Below are 25,540 nucleotides of genomic sequence, written 5' to 3'. Positions count from 1 at the left end.
ACAGCATGGTGCTGTCCATATGTGAAATACAGGTTATTTCCTTTCCTTTCTTTTCTTTCCAGTATACTGATGAAAATAATATGAAAAGTACTAGCATTATTACATTTAAGGTTTTATTTTCTCTCAAAAGACCAACTTAGGACTCAGAAAAGTGGAAATAAAATTTCAACCCTCCTATAATTACAGATGACAATATTATTAAAATGTGGAAATTCAATTTTTATAAAGTCAAGTAAGGGTTTTTTTTTTCTTTTTTTTTTTAAGCATGCATTTCACTTAGTTATTCCTGAATAGCTAATTGGCAGAAATTACAAGGTACCTTTCTCTCATTTTTCTCCTCTACTGAGACCTTAAAAATGAGTTTCATGTCTTGATTTTACAGATTTGACAGATGTTACCACCCTCTTCAATCACTGCAAGAAATGTGTATCCTTAGCTATAAGAAAGGTGCGAAGGAGATTGGAAAGAATGATCATTTTCTCTCCCTTGCCCAGGTGTTTTCATGTTCCCCAGGAGGATTTCAGTCATTCTTCTGAGTTGGGTGAAATTATGAGAACTACACATAAATATGTCGATATTTCATTCTCCCACAACTTTGGATGTGAGACAGCAGTGTGACAGAATCCTGTTTTTTTACACTTCAGCGATTTTTTTCCCATGGTACTCTGAGCAGAGTGAAAGAAAACTGCTAACCTGTTTATTAACTTCTAGAAATTCACTCTCACCTTTTGCCTTACACAAAGTAGAGTAGTTTGTGGTTTGCTCATATCATCAAATAATTGTTATGAATGAGCATGACGGGCTGAGGGAGTCATGGTGATGGTTGTGAGTTTGCCTCCAGGCTTCAGGAGGACCGAATTCTGGCTTTGTTTCCTCGAAGTAGTTCCCTTAGCTGGATTGATTTACGTGACTTGAGGTACCCATGACTAGATTGTAATATTCGTATTTTTCCCAGCAGCTCTCACCTGTGTAGTTTAAGTATACTTTAACCTTCAGGAGTCTAAGTGGGTTGAATGCAGTTAATAATTTTGGCTAATCTGGTGTTGTACTAGGTGTGATGTTATCTATGGATTGAAGCTACCCCTCTAGTGCCTTACAAGGTCCTTCCCACATGAAGCCTCTACAATAGACTGCCTTTGTCTTTTTATAGGTCCTCTTGCATTAGACAAGTCAATAGACAAAGAAACCTCCTGTTGATACTCCATAACCAATTCTGCCTTCGCAGAATAGTATTTTGAACTGTTGGGTCCCATAATGAGAAAGCATACCAGAGAGGCCCAGGCTTCTCTGTTGGAGTCATCATCACACTGGAAAGAAAGTCTGGGTTCCAGCTCTGAGCCTCCAGAGGCATTTCTGAGAAGTGCCCCCATACTCTCCTTCTTTACTGCTTACTCAGGGACTCCCCTTGTGAGAGAAAGGGAAGGAGCCCAATGTGATTCTGGAGAAGTAGCATTTATTTCCCATGCTTCATTATCCAGCTCCATTGTCCCTGAGAGAATGCTCTTTGAGTACAAGGCAGGAAATCAGAGATGCCATCTGATGGCCTTGTGAGTTTCAAAGTTTGACTTGAAATACCTTCCCAGCCAGTTTTTCTAAGACCACTTCCAGACAAGCAAATGGACCATTCTCATGAGTTAAGAAAGCAAAGTTAAACCCTCTATCAGGGACGACATTCAGAATCAGTGAGATTTTTTATCTGCAGTGATAAGTAATTTGCCCATTATTTTTGTGGGTTTTTTTAAATGTCTCCAAATCTATCTATCTTCTGCATATATTACTAAGTAGGTAGAAGACATACTTAGTACTAATTTATGACATTATTGACTTGATTGAGTTGTTCTGTCTAGACCTGGGTTATTTTGTACTTTGCTACCCCCGAATTACTTACAAATCAATAGAGAGAATTAGGAATCAAACCTCAAATGTGAGTTAATAAATGTGGACAGTTCTGAAGCACAAGTAATGTGCCAGTATTTGCCACAACATAGATTCTTTCATTCAACATCCTGTGCACTCTCTGAATCAGGATTTAAGAATGACATGAATGAATAAGATTATCAGCGACGTCAAGAACCCAATACAGAGTAAAATTGTCCTTCATTCATTCCTTCCCGCTCCTCACCTCTCAAATTAACCCATCAGTAAGCCTCACAACACTGACTCCCAAAAGTCCCCTCTGCACATCTCCACCATCACCAACACAAGCCACTGTCACCTCTGGTCTACACTGCAAAACCTCTTAACTTGCACCTCAGCTTCTCATCTACTCCGCAACCCCAGGACAGATTTTTCCATTGACCATACAACTGATCTTTTAAATATGCAAATGAAATTATATAATTATTCTTCTCTTAATACCTCCCCTGATTTCCCATTACACTCAGAATAAGCTCTCTCCGTTTCCTACCCTTCCCATCTGGCTCTTTCCCCTGCCTTCTCACTTTCTCACCGGCGATACTTGGGTCGAACTGTCTTTCCTTTGTCCCTCAGATGATACAAACCCCTTCCAACCTTTGGACCTTGGCATAGTTATTCTCTGGAACATGAACCCTCTCTCCCCAGGTCGTCATATTTTAGCTCCTTCTGTTTGTTCTAGTCCAAGAATCTTTCCATGAACACCCAATATAAAAAGGTCTTCCCTTTTACCCTGTGTAATCATCCTTTGATTTTTTAAAATTTGTTTCTGTATTGCTTGGCCAGTTAGGTGGTTGGTAGAGAAGAGCTTCTCCTGATACCTGGTTGCTGGTCTAACCCATACAGTGAGCGTCATTAGAAGCTGGCTGGGCACTCACGGGTAGACTGTGTTACTTGCCTATTGGAGAGAAGCAATCTCAGAGAACACCAACACGAGACAAAGTCACTCTGAGACCATGATTATGGTCACGTGATTATTTTGTTCAAAAAGTGATATAAAACCCACAACATATCAAACCATCTCTTGGTAAAATGAATAACTGTTACTTATCTACCAATCATAGCTTTACCCTCACTCTCATTTGCTCTTGTTACAGATAAGATTTATAGAGATGCCCAATCAGTTATAAAATTTCCTCCATTTCCTGACAGCCTCCTATCCACAATAAAGACCTGCTTTCTTAAACTCTTCCCCAAATCACCTAGAGAAACCCAAACTCTTCAATAAGTCTTTTCTAATACCATCTTACTGAAAGCTCCATGGTTGCCCTTAGTGCATGCTATCCCTTGCTCCAACAGTTAATAAACCCAGCTTGTTCAATTAACATTATGTTCATAGTGGTCTCTGGCTAGAGGGCAGTGACAGTGGTTTGTTAGTTGGCTCTTGGTTTTCTGACATTTTCTATCTAGAAGATGAATTCCTTTGGAGCAAGGGCCTTATTGTTTTATTCACTACAGTATCCCAAGTGGGTTTGCCATTTTGTAGACCCAACACCTATTTGGTCTTTTTTATATGGAGGTTTAATAAAATAAGGTGATTTTCACATACAGATCCTTGGCCCCAAGGTTTCATTTAATGGATTGCCACCTGAACCACAAATGCAAGTCTTTATTTGTTTGTTTGGTTTTTTTTAGATTATTTATTTATTTGAGAGAGAGAAAAAAAGAGAACATGAGTGGGGGGAAGAGCAGAGGGCAAAGAAAGAGAGAGAAGCAGATTCCTCACTGAACAGGGATCGTGACCCAGAGCTCAATCCCAGGACTTTGGGATCATGACTTGAACCAATGCTTAACTAAGCTGCCTAGGCACCCTGGTTTCATTTGCTTTTTATAAGCTAATGGCACACAAGCCATTGAAATTGGATTTTCACCATGTAATTAAGAGCTACCCCCCAGTTTATGAAGATTTAAATAATCTTAGCATTTAAAATCAGAATAGTATACAATTACAGTCACTTAAAGTCAGACTGAGTAATCAGAGTCTGGGTGCAATATTGCAATATTCTGCTGGACAATGTTTCCGAGTGTCCACTGAACATGCTTATGAACAGATAGTAGGAATTCCTACCTCATTTCTTTTGAATAATTTTCCATTGATGATAGTTTTACTCTCTAAATTAGTCTGTTCTAAGTTTAGCTTCAGCATTTGCAATATGGTTTAATTGGTTTTTGTTTGTTTGTTTTTTGTTAACTCTGTTGTAGTGGCACATAATTACACCAACTAACATTTTTCAGTTGTTATAATTTCAGACATTTATGTTTTAAAGTTCAGATATTAATCATCCATAAATCTCCCCCTTATCCCTTGCTTCTCAGATATGCTTGTATCCTGTCATGTCAGCACATTTTAAGTGTTGAATAGGTAGGATAGGTAGGCTTTGGAGTTCTTTTTTCTACCTATGTGGGTGGGTCAAGAGCAAAATTAGTTTAGGATAAAATACCTAAGAGAATCCTATTTGCCAAGCCACTAAATTGCACCAAACCCTACTTGCACAAAGGAAGGCCTCATGCTTTGCCATTCAGCCATGAGTTTAAATAATGCAGAACTCCTCTGAAAACAAAAAACAACTAGCATATTTCCTGTCTTATGACTTATGACAAAGGGAAAGTCAGCTTGGAAGGGTGAATCCTATTTTTATTCCCTAATCCAGCAGCTATTTTATTTACCCAGTTTTTAGGAGGGAAAAGTATTTTTTTTAATAGAATGTGCTGCTTTTATTATAGAATAGTCTAAACAGTTATCTGATTACCAAAGCAATGGCAGATGCTAGGTCTCTCTCCATGGGTTTCCCCATATTTGGAAATAATAGAATGAATTTGTAAGAGTCAAAGAAATTATTTATTATGTAATAAAGCCTTTAATTTAAGAAGACTGTTTCATTCTTTAATATATATTTTGCCAGCCATCCCACTTTGCAACAATTCAGCAGGGATAAATGGGTAACTGTTTCATCTCTGAGTTACTATGTGGGTGTCTCTCAAAGGACCTGATTTTCAAGAAGAACAAATAAAAATAATAATGACATTTGTCCCTGCTTTTTTCTTTTCATTCATTGAGGTGTGAAACTCTAGCTTCAGATCAACAAACTGACATTTCTTTCCATGTCATTAGTTTTCAATTGTTCTATAATCATGAAAATACAACTAAATATAAAAATTTATTAAACCTTGAAATATTGTCTGCATGATGTGCCAGGGTAGTTTTTACAGGAGAAAAAAATGTAATAATAGCTTCCCTAGAATTCTAGCTTCTTATGTCATATTTCTCTTCTAAAGTCATAGGTGCTGCCTAGGAAAACAACTTGGTTGCATCTGGAATAAATTCAGATAAAATTAGCTTCTTCTCTTTAAGTCGAATGTTCACATAATGGGTTCATAATTTGACAAACTGTACAAATGCTACTCTAGGACATATTTTAAGGTCATTAAAGGGACTATCGACATCATAAGTTTCATCAGTCAGTCAATCAGTTAATCACATTTTACATGTTGAATCTATACTGTGGTTCCATGCGGGCCTACCACATGCTGTAAATGGTATCTGAGACATTGTTTTCTCCTTCAGGAAGCTTGCAAGCAGGGAAACAAGAAGAGCACATACCTATAAATTAAATACTAAAATGTAATGATGACTGGAGTGAATGAATATTACAAAAAAACTTTAGAGCACTGATTCTCAAAATATAGTCCAGGGAATTTCTATCTGTAAGACCTTTTCAGTGAAGTCAAAATGACTTTCATAATACTAAGATTTTATTTGCCATTTTCATTCTCATTTTCTCCCAAGGATACGATCGAATTTTTCAGAGATTGATTGACATGTGATTTTGTAACAGATTGAATGTAGAAAGATATTTGCTCCCAGGTATCTTCTATTAAGCACCATTTAAAGGATTTACAAAAGTGTGACACAATGCTATTCTCCTCAAAATTTTTTAAATAGTTATTTTTTTTAATACTTATTTATTTATTGAGAGTGAACAAGATTGGGCGGAAGGGCATAAGGAGAGGGAGGAAAGTCTTACACAGACTTCTCACTGAGTGTGGAGCCCAACATGGGGCTTGAATTCATGACCCAGAGATCAAGACCTGAGCTGAAATGAAGAGTGGGACACTTAACCAACATTGCCACCACGGCACTCCAATAGTTATTTTTTAAATTTATGTTATTTTTATTAACATGTAATGGATTTATTTTTGTTATTTTATAATGAGTTAATATTTAACATTTATTTACTTATAATTTGTAAGAGTAAATATTCATAGATATAATCTATATAAACAGAAGATTTCTTGGAGTCATTAATGATTTTTAAGAGTGAAAAATTGATATGTCCCAGTCAGATGTAAGATATGTTTTAAGTAATGTATTAATAATAATGGTTTAACTTCTAAGGTGAGTGAATATTTTATTGTTGTTGTTTTAAATAATAGGCGGAGTAGAATCCAAACTGTCTGAGGTAGCTTCACACTCACTTATATTCCAGAATGCCTTTTTCAGTGAATTCTCCCAGCAGCCTGCTGGGAATGTGCCTGGACGTGTGTCACACCTGTGTACTCCGTTCTTCATGCTTGTCAGAGTGGGGATGAAGTTGAGGATCTTTAAGGCAGTTAAAGACATTTATGGAAATGATGAAATGCAGTGCACACTAATGATTTCATTGGTTTTGACCGATTGAACTGGAGTCCACATACAACTGATGATTGCAATAAAGCCTAGCATTTTCCAGAATGGGCAAAGTCTAGTACATAGTGAAATAAAATGTAGCATCTTTCCCATGCTTTGTCTGAAACTGTGCATAATTTAAAAAAAATTCTAAAAACAATATTTATCTTGCCAAAGTCTGTGGCCTTTATTAAATATAGAACACTAATTATTTTCATAGTTGAGTGAGCCATGTCAAAAATAAATTATGTAGAATCCTAGAATTGAAATAGTCCATGCAGTGCCTAGCAGCAACTTTTTCATCTTAATAGTTAATGATGATTGCTACTATTTATTGGCCATCGAATAGGTGGCAGTTTTTCTAAGTATTCTATATTATCTCAATTATACCTTATGGGAAACGTCAAAAGCTATGTATTGCCATTTCTCTCAGTTTATGGATGAAGAAGCTGTGCCCTGGGAAGGTTGAGCTAACTGACTGATCTGAATCCCATAGTTAGGACATGGAACCAGACCTAATTTCACTGCCCATGTTTTTACCCCTTTCCCTGGGGTGACATGTTACATGCATTTGATTGGCAAAAGTGATTAAGTCTCTTTATTTCATAGACTAGGACACTCCAGCATAGAGAGATTAAGTACAAAATCACAAAATAAGAAATGAAGTCTGAATCCCCTCGCTTAGTTCCTTGGATAGACACATGGAACTCAATATAACATACGGACCTAGGAGTCATCCTTTGTCCTTGATCTTTCAGAATATTTACTATGGAATATCATTTCTGTTACATATGTAAGTTCCTGTAGTGGAGTGTGTGTGTGTGTGTGTGTTTGTGTGTGTGTGTGCTCTTGGTGATAGACTCTTCTTTTTTCCCTCCACATTTTTTTAAATCTAGTTAGGCTGTAGTACGTATTAGTTGAATGACTGAATGACAGTGAGCGAATGATCTACTATTTTGCTTTCCTGGGCATAAGATCTAGAAACTACCAGGTAGGAGGGAAATCAGCCCCCCCCTTCCATCTGCCACTGATTTTAATAAGAGTCTTCTGATATTATTTATATGAATTATTCATAAGCACCAGTTTAGAAAAAATGTTTCTGGTGCCAGCAAAGTTGTTAGTTTGTTTTAAAATCACCAGTCTAGTTTTTACTGCTTAAGCTTATTTTCTCAATTTGGCTAAATAACAAAATTCAGCAAGATCTAATGACTTTATTAGAATGAGAGCTAAAATGTGGCTCAAAATATGTGAAAACTGGCCCTGGTTTTTTTCACTTGCCAGTCACATTTCTATGCATTATCTTTCAAATTTTGATTATGATATACTTGCTTTGTGTGTATTTCTTACCAGGTTTTTGTTAAGGATAAAATGAGAGTGCGTATGTTGAAATTTGATGAAATTCATAAAGTGATATATAAGAATAATTACTGATTCTGTGTTATTAAGTAATTCATTATCAGGGGCTATTTTTAAATTTGTATTCTGTCTGTAGTGGGGCCGTGTGCATGCCACAGCCTGCACAGGTGGTTGCTAATCCTGTTCTCTAACTCTAACATTTCATCCATAAAAAGTGCTTCATTTTGAGCTACAAGGAAACATTTTCTGACTCTGGTGTACCCAAAACTCATTACCTAAGTATTCAAAGAGTTGATTCACAACATGTCACAGAATGATGCCAACAAGGCCCCAAAAGTAGATTAGTAAAAATATAAAAACATAAACCTACAAAATAGGTAAATATAAAAAATGCATAAATATTTCAAAACAGAACTACAATAATACAAATGTTCTTAGGGCTGGGTGGGCCCATAATAGAGTAGGTAAAAGGGACACAGGAAGAGACATGAGCTTGTCCATCACATTTAACCATTCATTCATTCATTCGTTTGTTCAAATAATAACCATTTATTGAATGTGTAATATATGCCCAGGCCTGTGCTAGAGGCTAAGGCTCCAAAGAAGTAGTAGACAAAAGCTCAACCATGGAGCTACTAATCATCTAAGAAGCAGAAAAAAGGAAATATGCAAACTACAACAAACACAACTATTAGATAAGTGCTAAAATTGATATTATTACAAAGTACTATGGGAACACAGTGGGAATAATGACTAATTCTGCCTAGGGGTTTTGGGAAGGCTACAGGAAAGACTAGCATTTGAGCTTGGTACAAGACAATGTGTAGGAGTTTACCCGAATTTTTTTTTTTTTTTTTTTTTTTTTTAGTGGGAAAAAGGCATCTCTAGATAGAAAAAACAACATGTTCACACCAGTGAAAATGTAATAGAACATAGCATGCTGGAGACAATGTGAAAATTGGAACAAGTCTTTTGAAAAGTACTTTGGCAGATTGTTTCATGATCTATAAAAACACTTACGTCTTTAGACCAGTAATCTCACTTACGGGAAATTATCTTATAAAAAAAATACACAGGAAGTGAAGTGTTATTTGTAATAGCAGAAATACAAAATTGAGATGGATCCATTATCCAAAAAAGTACAAAATAGTCCTGTAAATTATAATATACTATTTTGACTATTATTGTTAGAGTGATAGTAATGATTTTCCAAGTCAAAGTGGAAAATATATATGCCATCGTATTAAATTACAAAACAATAAAGTAGATCTTTATTATTATAACTATTTAAAATTACGTGTGTGTACAGGAAAGAAATGGAAAAGAACATGAAATGAAATCAACAGTAACAATACCATTAAGAACAAAATATTTTGTAAAGGTGGTCATAGGATTATGAATGAATTTTTTTTTAATGGATTGACTTTGTTGTGGTCCTATCATTAACTAATTGAACTAATGTTTATTGACCATTTCACTTGTTCTAAAAGTATTGCTAGGTCCTCTAGTTGAAAAGATAAAGGAGGTTATCATTTATATAATAATTTTTAAAAATTTTAAAGTAAAGCACTTTTACACTCCCATGACTTTGCTAAAATAATGAACTCTACCCCTTTCAAGACCAGTTGAATGCAGTGTCTTCTAGGGGGCCTTTTCAGAATCAATCCATCCCATCATTCCTAATCCCTCTCTACATTTTCCAGCCTTTTGTCCCTCAAAATGAAGCACATTGTGCTTTAGGAGTTTAACTGGATAATTTCACATGTCCAAAGCTGGTGTCACAGCGGGAGGGAGTTGGAGTGGGGATGTACATAAGGGTGTTTCTCAGAGTAAGGTTTAAAACATCCTGCATCAAAATCACTTGGAGTTTTTGATAAGCATGCAGGTTTTCATGCTCATCCCTAGAAATTATAATTAAGTAGATCAGGGTGGGTCCAGAAAATTAACATTTTAATTTTTTTATAAGCATTCTAATTCTTAAGCATCTTAAATTTGGAAACCGTTATTATAGAGTATTGAGTCCATCTGAAATAATTTTATCAGCCTGCTGGAATTTTCTCATGTAACATTATATTTATATGAGTGACCAATTGAGAATTTCTCTGTTCACTGATTCTCTTATAATGTTATGTACATTCCAAATCAGCTTTGTTTCCAGCTTAAGTTTCACAGTTTTGTTGATGGAAAATATTCACTCTTGATAAGTAAAAATGTGGGTTCTTTCTGTCCATGTGCTTCTGTACATATATAGGATTGTGAAGTCATGTGTAAACTTCAGTGTAGGTATCTCTTCTAAGTCATTCTTACTGCTTAAGATACCATTGTGTGGTCCATTATCGAGGAATGGAGGAACAGGAAGAAAAGAGACTTACATTTGATAAATGTCTGGTAAGCTTTGTTCACTAAAAAGCAGAAATTTCTCACAGTCTATTAATGCACTTCAACCATCTATAAGTTTTTTATTCTTTTGTTTCCTCTGGTCCTTTTCATTCCCTCCCTCCTTCCTTCTTTCCTTTTTTTCCTTCCTTCTTTACTTCCTAACTCTTTTTTTTTTTTTTTAAAGATTTTATTTATTTATTTGAGAGAGACAGTGAGAGAGAGCATGAGCGAGGAGAAGGTCAGAGAGCGAAGCAGACTCCCCATGGAGCTGGGAGCCTGATGTGGGACTCGATCCCGGGACTCCAGGATCACGCCCTGAGCCGAAGGCAATCGTCCAACCAACTGCGCCACCCAGGCGTCCCTACTTCCTAACTCTTAATAGACTTGACTATGGACTATGGCTTTTTTGCTTAACACCTTTCATCAATAGGCACCAAAAATATTTGCTCACTAATGTCTGTTTGGTCAAAGCGATTTTCCTACTCACAATATCCTGAAAGAATCAGGGGCACCTGGGTAAATCAGTCGATTGAGCATCTGAGTTGTGATTTTGGGCTTGGGTTGTGATCTCAGCCTTGTGAGACTGAGCTCCACATCAGGCTCCACGCTCAGTGGGGAGTACTTGAGGATTCTCTCTCTCTCTCTCTCTCTCTCTCTCTCCTCCCCCTGCTCATGTGCGCATACACATGCTCTCTCTCTCTTTCTCTCTTTCAAATAAATAAATCTTTAAAAATATAGATCATGAAAGAATCAGTTCCTTATTAGCTTTGTTCTTCAGCTCTTGAGTTTGGATCAAGTTGAACAACTAGTCATCCTTCTGTCAAAATTTTTGAAAATATATAGTAGCCCAAAAATTTCAGGAAATTTTTAAAAATCAAGGTAAGGACTAGCAGTATAAATCCTAAAGAGATTAGTCTGAAAAGGGCATGCTTTAGCATTGTTACCCTTTGACCCCAAACTGGCCAACTTAGAAGCCTGCTGGGAGGAAAGCAATGAAGACAATTCTGTCTAGTGTGCACTCATTTCATCTTCCTGAAGCACTGTTGTGCATGAAACGGGCTGAGGATTTCTTTCTGGGTGGATTTACTGCCTTAAACAATTGGGGAAACTTTGATGTGCTTTCTGGCAGATTCTGATCTCCTAAAAGACAATTTACCTATCTCTAGAGGTCTAGAGAACCATCCTAAGAAAACCCCTCTCAGTACAAATGGATTTTAGGATATATGAAAGGGGCCTGCCTGGATTTCTGCATATTCATGGTTTCTAATTGCAGGAGTGTGGTAGGGACTGAGACAGCCAAGAGCCAAATCTGTCTGTGGCCGTAAAAGAATCATCCTGTTCTTCAAAATGCTATTAGTTGCATATTTCTTCTAGGCACATCAGTCTTTCTTGCTGAAAAAATATAGTCATCTAAAATATTCTTTTACATTGTGAAGTCCATTTTGAGAAACTGTCTCCTAATGAATGTCTCTAAAGCACCTGTATTTTTTATTTTCTACTACAGTGCAGCTTTCTGTTCAAGTTTCTCTCTTGCTAGACACTACTTCAACACTTTTTAAATTTCATCCTTTACCAAAACAAAACAAAACAACAGTAACAACAAAACTTCCTCTTTCCATTCATTAGAAATCCTGTTGACCTGGCTTTTCTTGGAAAAGAATTCTGAATTTGAAACTCTAAGATGACCCTGAGGTTCTTAAATTATGGAGGTAGGAGGCTTATTTACAATTTGAATTTCAGAATCCATCTAATTCAGAGACAGAATCATTTTCCCGGGAAGGGCCCAGAAAGCTGGATATTTAACAAATTTCTTTCTTGGTTCTAATGCTTACTAAACCTACAGAACAACTGTGGAGCTTAAGGAGTAATTCTGCTTTGGAAAGAACATTTGATGTGTAGTCAGTAGACTTTCAATTGCTAGCTTTGTGGGTATAAATGTTATTTAATCCCTCTGAGACTCAATTCCTCTTATTTTTCTATTTTTTTAAGATTTTACTTATTTATTTATTTATTTGAGAGAGAGAGTGTATATGTGTCCTCGGTGTACACGAGTGGGGTGTGGGGTAGAGGGAGAGGGAGAAGTAGACTCCCTGCTGAGCAGGAAGCCAGATGCAACTAGATCCCATGAACCTAAGATCATGACCTAAGCCAAAGTCAGATGCTTAATGTGAGCCCAAATCAGATGTTTAACCCACTGAACCACTCAGGCACCCCTCAATCTTTTATTTTTATTTTTTTTTAATGTTTTATTTATTTATTTATTTGACAGAGAGAGAGAGAGAGAGCACAGTAAGCAGAGTGGCAGGCAGAGGGAGAAGGAGAAACAGGCTCTCTGCTAAGCAGGGAGCCTGACTTGGGGCTCAATCCCAGGACCCTGGGATCTTGACCTGAGCCAAAGGTTGACGCTTAACTGACTGAGCCACTCAGGTGTCCCTCTTTTATTTTTAGTATTGGTGTAATAACTTTTAGAGTAGAGTGTTATCAAAAAGACCATATGAGACATTTTTTGTGTGTTTTTACTTTTTTAAAAAGCATGTGTACCTAGAGAAATAATCAGTGTAAAAAACAAACCCATAAGATTAGAGTAGCAGAAAAAATACAAGATTTAGAATATACAGATTTTTTAGAAATTAATTCACATCCTACATTTGATATGTACTTGCAAATATTAAATTAATAATTAACAGAAATTTAATAATGCTCCATGGCATCAAAGTAGGACTGCCATTATAGGGAGAAAAAGCAAAGACAATAAAAATTTTAAACCAAGATAATCTACTATGGTTTTCTACCATTTCTATTTTTCCCCTTTTCTTAAAAAATGTAAATGATCCAAAATATCTCCCCACGTATATTCTCTCACAACTAGAGTGTACTTCCTGACATATGTCTTTTAAAAGTCATCCAGGCATCCTACTTCTCATTCATCATGACTGGTGGTGCAAATACAGACAAGAGAATTTACATTAAAAAAAAAGTCTTCAGCAGACATGCATATTTTTCTGAAGGAGACTCAAAACTTCTTTTGTGTTTCATATCCTGTAAATGCTCATTGAATGATGGTACTCTTTCCTAGATAACCAAGGCTTTCAGTGCCTTAATCCAGCATCACTGGGGCAAAGAGGAGTCTTTGAAGCCAGCCTTTGTCTTTTACTTGACATCATTTTCCCCTTCTCTAAGTCTTACTCTGGTTGATAATCATGGTGATTTTTGAAAGAATCTTGAAACTTGCCAATGTCATGTTCACCCATTGACTAGATTGGGAAGAATTCCACTGTCACTTAATTCAAGCTAAGTTATTTAATTTCTCTGTATCGAAATCTTTCATCTCTAAAATGAAGGAGTTGGACTATGCAAACCGTGAAGCTTCTTGGAGTTGTAAAGATCTTTCTAAAGAGAATTATGACATGCAGTGTTCATTCACACCACACAGTATGTAATTATATGTGTAGATCTGTGGCGCTTTTTCCTGATCTCTTTCCTTCCTCTCTCTCTTTCTCTCCCTCCCCCCTCCTTCTCTCTGTCTTTGCCTCCTTCTGTCTCTCTCCCCCTCTCCCCCACTTTCTGTCTCTCCTTCCTTCCCTCTCTATCTTCTCCCCGCCTTCCCCTCTCTCTTTACTGTTTTCCTGCAACATTTTCACATCAGAAAGAGGATTAATTTGACCTAAAACTCTCCCGTGTCCTAGTAATCCAGGTGGCCGTGTGTCTCAGCTCTGTTACACTGACCCTGGATACCATAGGCTTGACCAAGTATGGAATTGGCCTGACAGGAGTCACAGCGGGAAAGCGCACCTGAAGCTGTCCTGAGAACACTGTTCCCAGAAATGTTGTCTATGGATGGAAAGACTGGCTGCAGACATGGTTTCTAGGGGGATGCAGTGGCTGTCTGCCTCTTCTGTACACTATGATGTGGGATGGTCCAAAACAGCGTTTGTTCGCTTGCTTGTTTACAGGTACACCTTTGTGGACTCTTAAGCAACTACAACTGTAAATAGCCTTAGAAGTATAACGAGGGTCGTGAAAGCCCCTCCCCTCCATATATTCTCCAAATAGCCCTTTTGTAGTCCCTGTAAATACTACCTTTTCTGGCCACATCTGTAAAAATCCAAACATGAGGAGGAATAAGGACCTCAAATCTTTTTGTATTGTTAATTTCAGTGAGATTAATTTCTCAAATCTTTTGTTTAAATTAAAGACAAAACTAAGAGGGTGCCTGGGTGGCTCAGTTGGTTATGCATCAGACTCTTGGTTTTGATTCAGGTCCTGATCTCAGGGTCATGAGATCCAGCCCCCCACCTCAGGCTCCCCACTCAATGAGCGGTGTGCTTCTCTCCTCCTCCCTCTCCCTGCTCCTGGGCACGTGCTCTCTCTCTTCAATCAATCAATCAATCAACCAATCAATCTTTAAAAAACAACAATGATAACAGACTATGAAAAGTGGATCATTTGACCTGTCTGCAGCATTTGTACAAGACCCTAATGTCTTTGCTACCGTAGGCTTTTTACATGAGCTTGTAGGTCACCGCACTAGGAGTCTTTCTCTTACCCTCTCTACCTCATTTGCTTTTTCTTCCTCTTCTCCAAGATTTCTTACTTTTGAAGGAATCCAGGGCCCAGTTCTCAGTCTGCATCTCTTCTCCCCTTAAACTTTCTTCCTTGCCACTTTGCAATATACATCCCATAGTACAGAGTACTTTTTGTTTTTAACCTCTTTATAAGTAAGGTAGAAGAGCATAGTATTTAGTACACGTTTCTCCATCTCCCTATCGACATTTCACGCCAGGTGAGTCTTTGTCTTAGGGGCTGTCCTGTGCATTACAGGATGATTTAACAGTATTCTTGGACATACCCACTAGATGCTAGTAGCATCTCCCCAGGTGTGAGAACTAGAACTATTTCTGAGCATTGTCAAATGTCCCCTTGGGGACAAAATAACCCCCCATAAACCACTGGTTTAGGATAACTTTGTATAAAACACAAAAATCCTTTAATAGTGCAAATTATTAGCCTTTGACTGAATTTACCAATTCAATATTTTTTTAATGTTTATATCTCTTAAAATCCTAGGACTCTGAACAACAGCCACAAGAGCGTGAACAATAGAATCTATAAGACAAGTTCTGTCTCCTGGATAAAATACGCTTATGCCAAGTAGGAAACACAAGAAAGTGATTTTTGTTTTGTCTTTAGGCCTACACCATTATTGGTTAAAAAAAAAAACATGCACATTATCTTGCCTTTCAAGCAGCAGTAAACAATATCCTAAATTAAGATTCATGGTTGACTCTGCCACTTCTTGCTAATTGCATCCTGCTGAGAAAACTAAGGCTTGGAGGGGTTAATTTGCCCAAAGCTCTGCTAATTAGCCAAATCGTTTACTTCTCAGTTCTTACCTCTAAGAATCAGAGATAATTTAGGTGAATTGTCACTACAAATTGTAAAACTCTTGACACCTGTAAGTTTTTATTGTTGTAGGCATTCAGAGAGGAAAGAAGTAGAAGACGAATATGGTTTGTGGAGGTCTTCATCTCACATTGCCAAACCTGTCTCTGGCACCTCCTTTTTGCCCACACCTGCCTGTGTTCTTAATGAGAGAAAAAAGGCAGGCCTTCTTTCTTCTGTCTTCTTCCTTTTCCCTCAACATTTTTGGTCCGGTATCTAGCAGTCATTAAGTTAAACAATCATATTAATTAATTAGTTTATTTTAAATTAGGAAATACCTAGACTTAATGAAACACGTATAAAATGGGCTAATGAAACTATGTCTCAGTCCCATCTTTGACCTCAGCTTTGCTCCCCAGATTTAACCACTGTTAACTGATATTTTATGTCTTTTTGGAAATTTCCTCTGCACGTGCAACTGTGTATTTACACATGTAAACGTGTGTATGTTTAGTGTATATACAGACTTCAAGCAATTTAAAAATTGCACCTTTTCTGTTTAAATAGCATTACATCTTAGAGGTCTCTTCAATCAGCACATTTGAATTTACCACACTGTATTCTACAGCTGCAAAGTATCTCTGTGGTAAGACTGTACCATAATTTATCTGATCAGTTTTATTATGGATGACTAAATAGTTTCTAATTTTTGGCTATTACAGTATTACAATGTGTAGGTTTGATGATGTTTTATTATTATTGCTTTCTTTTTGATGAGAAGTGTTCTGGACCTTAATTTTTTTTTCCTTTAAAAAAGTAAAGTTTGATTGTTGAGGATGATGTTATTATTGAATAAATAAATAGAATGAACACAAAACAATATGTATTTTAAAAATTTGAAAAATGCTTTATTAGTTCCTGAGAGTCAACAGAGCAGAAAGAAGTTTGCAGAAAACTTGGCAGGGTCAGTGTTTCAAGAATGTGTTTACAAATAGTTCCCAAGGTGAGATGAACTTTGGAATTTCAGCATTCTAAAACTCACCGACAATTTACTGATGAGGGCACATCTATCAGTATCTATTCTCGTTTATTTTTTGTTTGTTTGTTTGTTTAAGTAGTGTTGGGTCACTCTACAATAAAGTTAATCTTTGAAAATGCATGGTTATAATTGAAACTGGGCAATGAAAAATGATAAAGAGAGGTGCCCTAGTACTCTTTCTGTTGTTCCTGAAGATTGTCACTGTTTCTTTTGAGCTTCTTTTTTTTTTTTTTTTTAAATCTCCATCATATTGCCATTTGAAAAACACTGTAGTCTCATCGCTTATAACCTTATCTGTCAGACTGGATACAAACATCTCGGTTACCTTAAAGAACTGTGCAACATGTTGGTTATTATACAGTGATCAATGGAAGCAGATGTATTAGGGGATATGATTCCATATGGTGTTCCAGATGTGGAGCCTTTGCTTCTCAAAGAATTATTTCAAATTTAAAAGGAAAAACAAAAAATAAGTCCCTATTTCCATCACTGTATAACACATTTGTTCTTCAGGCTTTAGGAAATGAGATGTATATCCTTTGGTGCTTGTTTGATTTTTTATTTTTAATGATTGATAAAATGGTATACTTATTGGGATTTAAATTGTCTTTAAAGAGGAGCAGTTCTAATTGGCAGGAAAGCATAATAATGCACTTCTTACTGTTGCATAATTGCCTTTACAAAATCATCCCATAAAAACACTCATTATAAACTTGGCATTCAAAAAAAAAAAAAAGTCACTCGTTAACTTGGAAATAAAATTATAATTACAATTAAAAAGCTTTGCAGCAATTCTGTAGGGTTGCATGCTAATTGCACAGTTTAAGCTTCTAATTTAATATTAGACGAAAACATAATAATTATCTGAAGGGATGCACATAAGAGATTAAGGGTCGAGGTGTTAAAAAAAAGTTTCCCTTCTGTTGTGTGATCACAATGGATTAGAAAGTAATAGAGAGAGAATTCCCTGTGCATGAAAATAGGTCTTTATTTAGGTCGGACTTAGAGCTATGTCCCTTCTTTAATGCAGTCACAGCCAGGGAGCAAATTCAACAGCAGCTGCCTAGACTTTTTGAGCTGGGCGCGGGCTGGGCTGTGTACCAACAGCCTCGTCAACTGCAGACGGAACTGCAGCATCTCTTCCTGCAGTAGCGAGTCAGCCATTGGCTCCTCGGTGACACGTGACTGATAGAGCCTTTTCTGTGTCTTTTCTCGCCCATCTGTGTGCAGGGCACTGATAGGCCAGGCTGATGCGCAGGCAATTTATCATCTTGATCTCCCACTGAGTCAGGGAGCTCTCCTGTCACCAGTATTGATTTCAGAGGATGGACTAAATTTCCTAGGATTTCCATTAAGAATTAAGAAAAAAGCTCTAAGCACGCAGGGTAGCCAGACAGACATGGATATGAGATGGCACTGTGAAAACTCGCAGGTAGCTTCTTCTCTCACAGCCGGTGCTCAGCACAGCTTAGAACTGCAGCATGCAGGGTTTAAGATACCAGAAGCCTAAGAACAATAATAATGAAAATAAGAATAAACTCTTTTGCTTAAACTAATTTTAAGATTTATGTTACAATATTTATTTTTGGAGATTGCATGTCAAATTTATGCACGCTCTGTATGAAATGTAGAAAGGTTGCTTTAATTTTTTGATGTCCTTAAACCCTGAGCATGGTTGCTTCTAGTTTTGTTTGCTGCTTTTTGTGAGCTTCAGAGGTTTTTTAGCATGCTTGTGGCAAAAACAACCAAGAACTGTGTGTGTATGTGTGTATACATATATATATGTATGTGTATATATATGTGTGTGTGTGTGTGTGTGTGTGTACGTAATAAGTTGGTTCAAGTAAAAGCATGAATAAAAGCTGCTTTCAATACTTGCCAGACTGCTTATTATTGTTAATGACTTGGTGATAATTTTTCCTAAATATGATTAGATTCTGACCATGCATGCTTTTGCGGCAGAGTGGGCTTTTGTGGAGAATTTGCAAAGCCGGAATGCCTGAATTAAATGTATGTTTGGTACAACAGAAAATGTATTAGTGGTCAACGATTAAACCTGATTAACTAATGGAAATATTTCACGATGGTAAGATTTAAATAACATTTACTTACACTAATTACTTCTGCTTTCTGAATAAAATGCATGTCTGGGATTAATGAAAGTTGATATTTTTGAAATATAATTTTGATTACTTCCAAGATAGTAAGATTTTAATTTTTAAAAGTGCATCGAGGTGAAAGAATTTTGAAACATATGTTTTTGTAATGTTAGCCTAGGAAAGGATTCTACAACTGCTGTTTGTGTATGCGAGAGATTATGTGCATGTTCATGTGTGTGTGAATTCTTTGGGGGATCGTTTGATACCCTCCTAGCTAAGTCCTTATTCTCGTGAAGAGGGGAAGAGCCTTGGCATTCAAGTATTTCCTAGGCCCCTGGGAATTAGAGCCAGCAGAAGCAAGAGTATGGCCAGATGGGATTGGCATGCTTGGCAGTGAGTGGAGACAATAGGTGGGGGCAGAGCAGATGGAGAACAGAAGGGATTGCACATCAGAAGAGGGGCGCTGGGAGGGGAAGAGTCCTCTTGATAGTGAAGAAAGCCTGCCCTTTCTTTTCAAGGGAACTCCTGATTGTATCTTCCTTTAATTATGAGACGGAATGTCATGTCTGTTTTAACAAATATTTTCCATCAAACTAGGTAGCCCCTGCTTCACAGATTAGGGAAGAAATCTCATGAATAGAGAAGTTGCTTTACCAGATTATAAATGGTGTGTTTTCTGTTTGGGGTTGTTTGTAATCTTTTTCTCTTTGCCCTGTAAAGGAAAAGTGGGAACAAAATTAAAATTAAGCTATTGTATTATTTGAGTTGTTGGTATAAATATAAATGTGGCAGTAACTACTAAACTTATATACCAGACCTTAGATGATTCAAGCATCTGTGGGGTTTGCTAACTTTTTCCCTAAGTTAAGCTTTCAGTTCTGAAAATATTAAGAGCCCATGCTGACTAATCTACTATTATTTTGCTTCCGGCTTATAAATAGATGTTCGTTTCTAGAATAACTTTGCATGGCTTATTTAAGTATTTGTTGATTTTTATGATGGAGCTTGGAAGTTTTACCAATGCCCAGTTCAAATTCTAAAATGAAATTATTCTCTCAGAATCATCTATCAAGTTTTCTGTCACCCACCTGCCCAGATAACTGGGCAGTCTTTACTCAGAATGGCCATAGGACTGGGGGAAAAATGAAAATCAATTTACTTTTGAATTCTGTAAATTTAATAATTCTTCCAAAATTTTAAGGTGAACTTAGACACTGTTTCTAGTCCTGAGTACAAATGAATTTGACCAAAATCATCCTGCCAAAATCTACCAATAAAATACAAATTTTAAAAGTTTAAATATACATCTTCTAATCCATGAGTCACCTATAGCTCACTTAATCATGTCATTGGTGGACCTTGTATATGGAGAGAATTTCCACTTATGAAGGAGATTTTGCCATGTTGCATGTAGAGACATGTAACTTACCTTTTCAACCTTGGCTTGACAAAGAACTATGACCTAGATCAGAGAATGAAGCCTTCACCTTTGACATTTTGAGGTATTTAAGATAGTTTACTCAGATCATTGATACTAATTTCCCCATAGTTGAATAATTAAGCCAGTTTCTCATACTTTAATGCAGTCATTTTCCCCTTTGCCCTTTTCTTAGAAATTAATGAAAGAGTCTGCAAAGCAGCAGAACATTCTTCACTTGGCAAATTCCATCTAATGTTTTCAGGAAGAAAGAGAGCCTGCAGACAGAACTTTGGACAGATATTTATAATTTGGAGGTTTGACAGGTGTTCCTTAAGTAAGATGACCCACTGAGAAAGAATAAACATTTTCACTGACTTTGCACAATCAAGGTTGCCCAATAGGCTGAGAGCCACATTCTCCTTCCAGGCAAAATGGGATGAAACTAGGAGAGCACTGAAGTGGTATTAAATGGCCAGTCAAAACTGCATTTGGACTCCACTGCCAAACAAATTTCTCACCAAGACATTAAGCAGGGAAACACTTACATATTTACATAGTAATTAGTGATGTAGCATTGCATATTAAGGATGTTTGGGGTAGTTATGATGAAATGTTACTGTCTGTGTGCCTTCCATATGCTCCTTTAATTTACGAAATGTGCTCATCCCACAGCATCTGGGTGCGTTTATAAACTACAAGTGCAATCAATTAACTATATGATGGCTGCAGTAGGCAGAGTGCTAATTGATGGGAAAAGCCCTCTTGGCTTACACTTTTCAATTTCCAAATGGAGGAAGAAAACATGTAGCCAGGGACTTTCAACCTTTGTCTATATATTAAGTTTAAATGTTTTGAGAACTAAGCTTACACTCTGCCCATTTGGAAAATAATTCACTTGAAACAAAATTTCTTCCCAGTCAAAATTAGTGTTCTTAATTCCAGTGTTAATGAGAACTAGCAAAATTCATAGGTGAATAGTGTTAGTAGATGTTTAATTTCACTTCGACCAAGTGCTACATTTTATTATTCAGTCTTCTCTTTCATTTCCCATTTCCTCTCCTTCCCATTTTTTGTTTCTCTGCAGCTTTCCCTGTCATTTGTGGATTCAAATGCCATTTGCTCCAGATCTCAGTTTTACTGAACAATAAGCTATGTATAAAGTCAGCAAAGTATAATGACACCAAGTTCTGCTTTATACATTTTTGTGTATATTTAGGCTTTCAGTTTCTTTGACTTCTACTAAACGTTACCATATTGACCTGGGAAGATTGTTTTTACTTTCTGCCACCTTATATACATTTACTTGACAACTGATATTTGAATCTCCTGAAGACTCCCTTCCCTCATCACCTTGGCACAAAGAATGGAGCCATGCACAGTAATATCTAGTAGAAAAGCAATTTTGAGTATATCCACTAACACTGCTCCTTATAAGAGAAAGTTATAAACCCATGGGTATCTCTAGTTTCCCTTCACACATTAAGCCAGTATGAATCCAAACTGCATAATAACCAGGGAAAAGCAAAAAAGATATGAGATGTTTTCTATTGGGGCTCATAAATTATGAGTGATTATCACTATACATTGCCAAATCCTCCTCAGATTTTTACTTTCATCTGATTTCACTTGATTAAGCATTTGTAACTATCTCAGAACTGTTTTACAAAATCAGTTACATATTTTTATTTTCATTGTTGTGTGCATGTATACATATATATGTATGTGTGTATATAAAATTTTAATTCAGTCTTTCAAATTCCAGTATAGTTAACGTACAGGGTTATACTAGTTTAAGGTGTACAATTCAGTGATTCAACAATTCTAAATATTACTCAGTGCTCATCATGATAGGTGTACCCCTAATCCCTTTCACCTATTCCACTCATTCCACTGCCTACCTCCCCTCTGACCACCACCAGTTTGTTCTATATTTAAGAGTCTGGTTTTGATTTGTCTCTTTTTTCTTTGTTCATTTGTTTTGTTTCTTAAATTCCACATATGAATGAATTTATATGGTATTTGTCTTTCTTTGACTTATTTCACTTAGCATTATAATCTTTAGATTTGTCCACATTATTACAAATGATGATTTCTTTTTTATGGCTGAATAATATTCCATTGTAGGTATATTTGCATGTATGTCTATGTATGTTGTGTGTATATATATATTGTGTGTATATATATGTTTGCGTTGTGAATATATATATATATGTAAGTATATGTGTGTGTGTGTACTCTGCCTGTGAAGCCACAGTATAATTATTTTCTTGATAATAGAAAAATTCAAATACTTTTCTTATTCTTTTCCCACAACTATAATACAGTGGTAAGAATGACTTGAATGTTATCTTAGGAGACCAAAAGAAATTAGTCTTTCAAAGATATCTGTATGTTCTCATCTTTGTTTCCACTGCTTTTTTTTTTTTTTAGAATACAATGAGTTTTGTAGGATACTACAATCTTGATTCTCAGCATATGTCAGACTTTTGACCAAAAATATCATATAAGTTCACAACCTAAATATACTGGTAACCTCATAAATAAAGTGGGGGCTTAATGCTATGGGAAAATGCTCCACCTATCTGATCTTTACACATTTTTCAGATTGAAAAAACTGCTAGAGCTTCAAAGACAATGCCTTCCCAATCAATTGTACAGTGAAATAAATTTGCTTATGCTGAAAAATACTCATTTTATATACAAAAAATAGATTACATATATAAATACTATGTATATATAATAAAGTATGTATTATATAAATATATAAAACTCAAACTATCTTGTGACTTCAAAATATTACTATTTTATTGTCAAATCAGTATTACATTGAGTTTTCTTTTTAAAAGCTCCTTATTTTGGAGTTGCATGGGTATAGCCTTAGGTGTCAATTCTCAATTACTCATGTGTGAACTGTCTGGATAATGGGTCACCTTGCATGACTAGATCTGCTTTCTACACCATTTGCCCTCCCACTGGCTTAAAAATCATTCTTTTCAATTACATATCATGACTTTGCTTAAGTAGCACAACTAGATTTGAGGGGATCTATTCATTGGGTTTCTAGTAGGACTACAAGATTTTCAGAGTTAAATGTACTATGTTCTGTATAAAATGTACTATGTTCTGTATAAAAACACTGCTAAATATTTAGCTGCTAAGTAAGTGATTTAAAAGATTCATCTAACAAACTAGAAATCCCAGGAGGAACAGCTACCCCTCGATTTGTCAGCAGTTTTCTTAGGAAGTTTATTGTCTCTTTCCAGAATATTGACAATTATATAAGCAATTATCTCAGTGGTTTTCATACATTTGATAGTTAAGGTCTGTTAAGATATCTATTGGTTGATTGATCTCTACCAAAACTCCTAGTGATGGATGCCTCAGAGGAAAATAAGATACCTCTTGCCTTGAAAGTCCAGTTGAACAATCAGGACAAACACATAAAACTAGAGTACTGAAGGCTGAACTGTTTTACCCTGTAGTATCCATGGATGAACACATATTTGCTACACATCTGCCATATACTTCATGATAGTTTGGAGAAAGGAGAGGTCACTATGGGTTAAGCAGGTGCATGGATGTTATTCTGCTCTATGTTCCTTGTGTTTGTTTAAGCAACCCTAGTTATACAGTCACAAAATAAAATAACACAAAATCAGATCACATTAGAGAGCGACAAACCCCATCACACCAGTGTCAGCCTCTGATGTGCTGTAGGACACCAAGGATGTTCAAACAGGAAGCAAAGTTCCAAGTAGCTTGCTCAAAATCACTCAAGGTGGCTGTTTCTTGTTCTACATGTTCTCAGGACAGCATATTGATTTCTTAAAAGCCAATCTTTAGGTTTTGTGAGTAATAAAAGTAAATGCAAAATATGTACAACACTTTTGATTTAAAAATCACCTGCATATTTGGTTTTCATTCTCTTTATTCATTAAAAGCAGCCCTCACTGCTAAACATTTTCCTTTATAGTGTAAGAAATTGGTTTTCTTTTACTGATGAGATGATTTGAAGTATTGAGTCATTTTTCCAGTAGTAAATTAATACTTTAGAGTAAGTATAACTATGTTAGGCTACATGTGTGTTTGTAATTTGAGTGTGTTTGTAAATCGAGTGTGTTTGTAAATTACTCCAGCAGTAATTTTCAATCTGCCTGATTCACCTTCCATTTCTTTGATTCTACTTTCTTTTTGAATGATACCCACTCTAAAGAAAGTATAATGGAGATGGTATAGGAAGAAAGCCAGGGCTTAGCCTTGAGTGAAACAATTTTGAATAGTGATAATTACATGAACAGTCTAGTTGTGTTATTGAAATTGTTATCAATACTATTGTTTCCTCAGTAAGTGGCTTAAAATACAGTGAATAATTATGGGAAGCTTCATGAACCAGTCATGAGTCCTGATTGAAATGATACATAGGTGCAAAATATCAAATTGAATACTTCTTGATTACTTTTCAAAATCTCAAGCTAGAGATGGTAAGCTTAGGTCAGTGTTTGAAGGCATCCATGCAACAAGGGCTTCCTAGATTCTTGACTTTGTGGTTTCACACATAGCCCATGAAATTTCAATTGAGCAGATGGTATCATTTTAAACAGAAGGCTCCTGATGCAATAACAAAGTAAATACTGATATTAGCCCCTCTCTCTCCCTTTCTTTCTCCCTCTCTCTCTCTCTCTCTACCTAGCAATTCCCCTAAATGATACTCAATTCTTTGTAGTACTTTAGGAAGAAAGACGAAGTTCTAAAATGATAAGATGCAGTAGAAAAGTATATGCTTTGCTTATTACACTGTAAGGACATTTCCAAAGACATGTCATTCAAGTGAGGATAATACATGCTTTGTGTCTATAAATATTACAAAGAGGAATGGGATTTACAGGTTACTTTGTTGTGGTTGTGGCAATTATTTTTTTTTTCCTTTATGAATGTATCTGCATCTTTTTTTTTCCAATTTATTTATTTTCAGAAAAACAGTATTCATTATTTTGTCACCACACCCAGTGCTCCATGCAAGCCATGCCTGTATCTGCATCTTTTTAAAGAGAATTATTTTATAAATACCACTTTGGCCAACTCATAGGTAATATATAAGATTTGATCAGATTAGTATGCATCTTTTGTTTAGGTTTTTAAATAAGAGCTGTAATTTAAATACATAGAAATGCTGCAATCAGAGTTCAGTCTTCATCCAGCCTACCCTAATATTAATGTTTTATTTAAGCATTTTTCATTTGCCAGTGCTAAAAAATTAACATTCAGTATGCTCTTGGAGAAGTGAT

General features: G+C 36.1%; 1 protein-coding gene across 27 annotated transcripts in view; it reads left to right on the top strand.

Annotated features, from left to right (window-relative positions):
• The window catches only part of NRXN1 (neurexin 1), a 1,167,944-nt gene that overhangs the window by 1,096,699 nt on the left and 45,705 nt on the right, over positions 1–25,540 (top strand). Inside the window, exon 1 of one of the 27 annotated variants that reach the window (XM_044263936.1) lies at positions 17,959–18,168. The exons of the other annotated variants lie outside the window; for them this stretch is intronic. Within the exon in view, the coding sequence (XP_044119871.1) occupies positions 18,136–18,168 (33 nt within the window). The 5' untranslated portion in view covers positions 17,959–18,135. Of the gene's footprint in view, positions 1–17,958; positions 18,169–25,540 lie in introns of those variants that run through there. 27 annotated transcript variants of the gene reach the window in all.

The sequence above is a fragment of the Neovison vison genome, chromosome 8 (assembly GCF_020171115.1).
Source record: "Neovison vison isolate M4711 chromosome 8, ASM_NN_V1, whole genome shotgun sequence".
Taxonomy (NCBI): domain Eukaryota; kingdom Metazoa; phylum Chordata; class Mammalia; order Carnivora; family Mustelidae; genus Neogale; species Neogale vison.
Note: the sequence above shows the minus strand (reverse complement) of the source record. Positions and strands in the feature narration are given on the sequence as shown.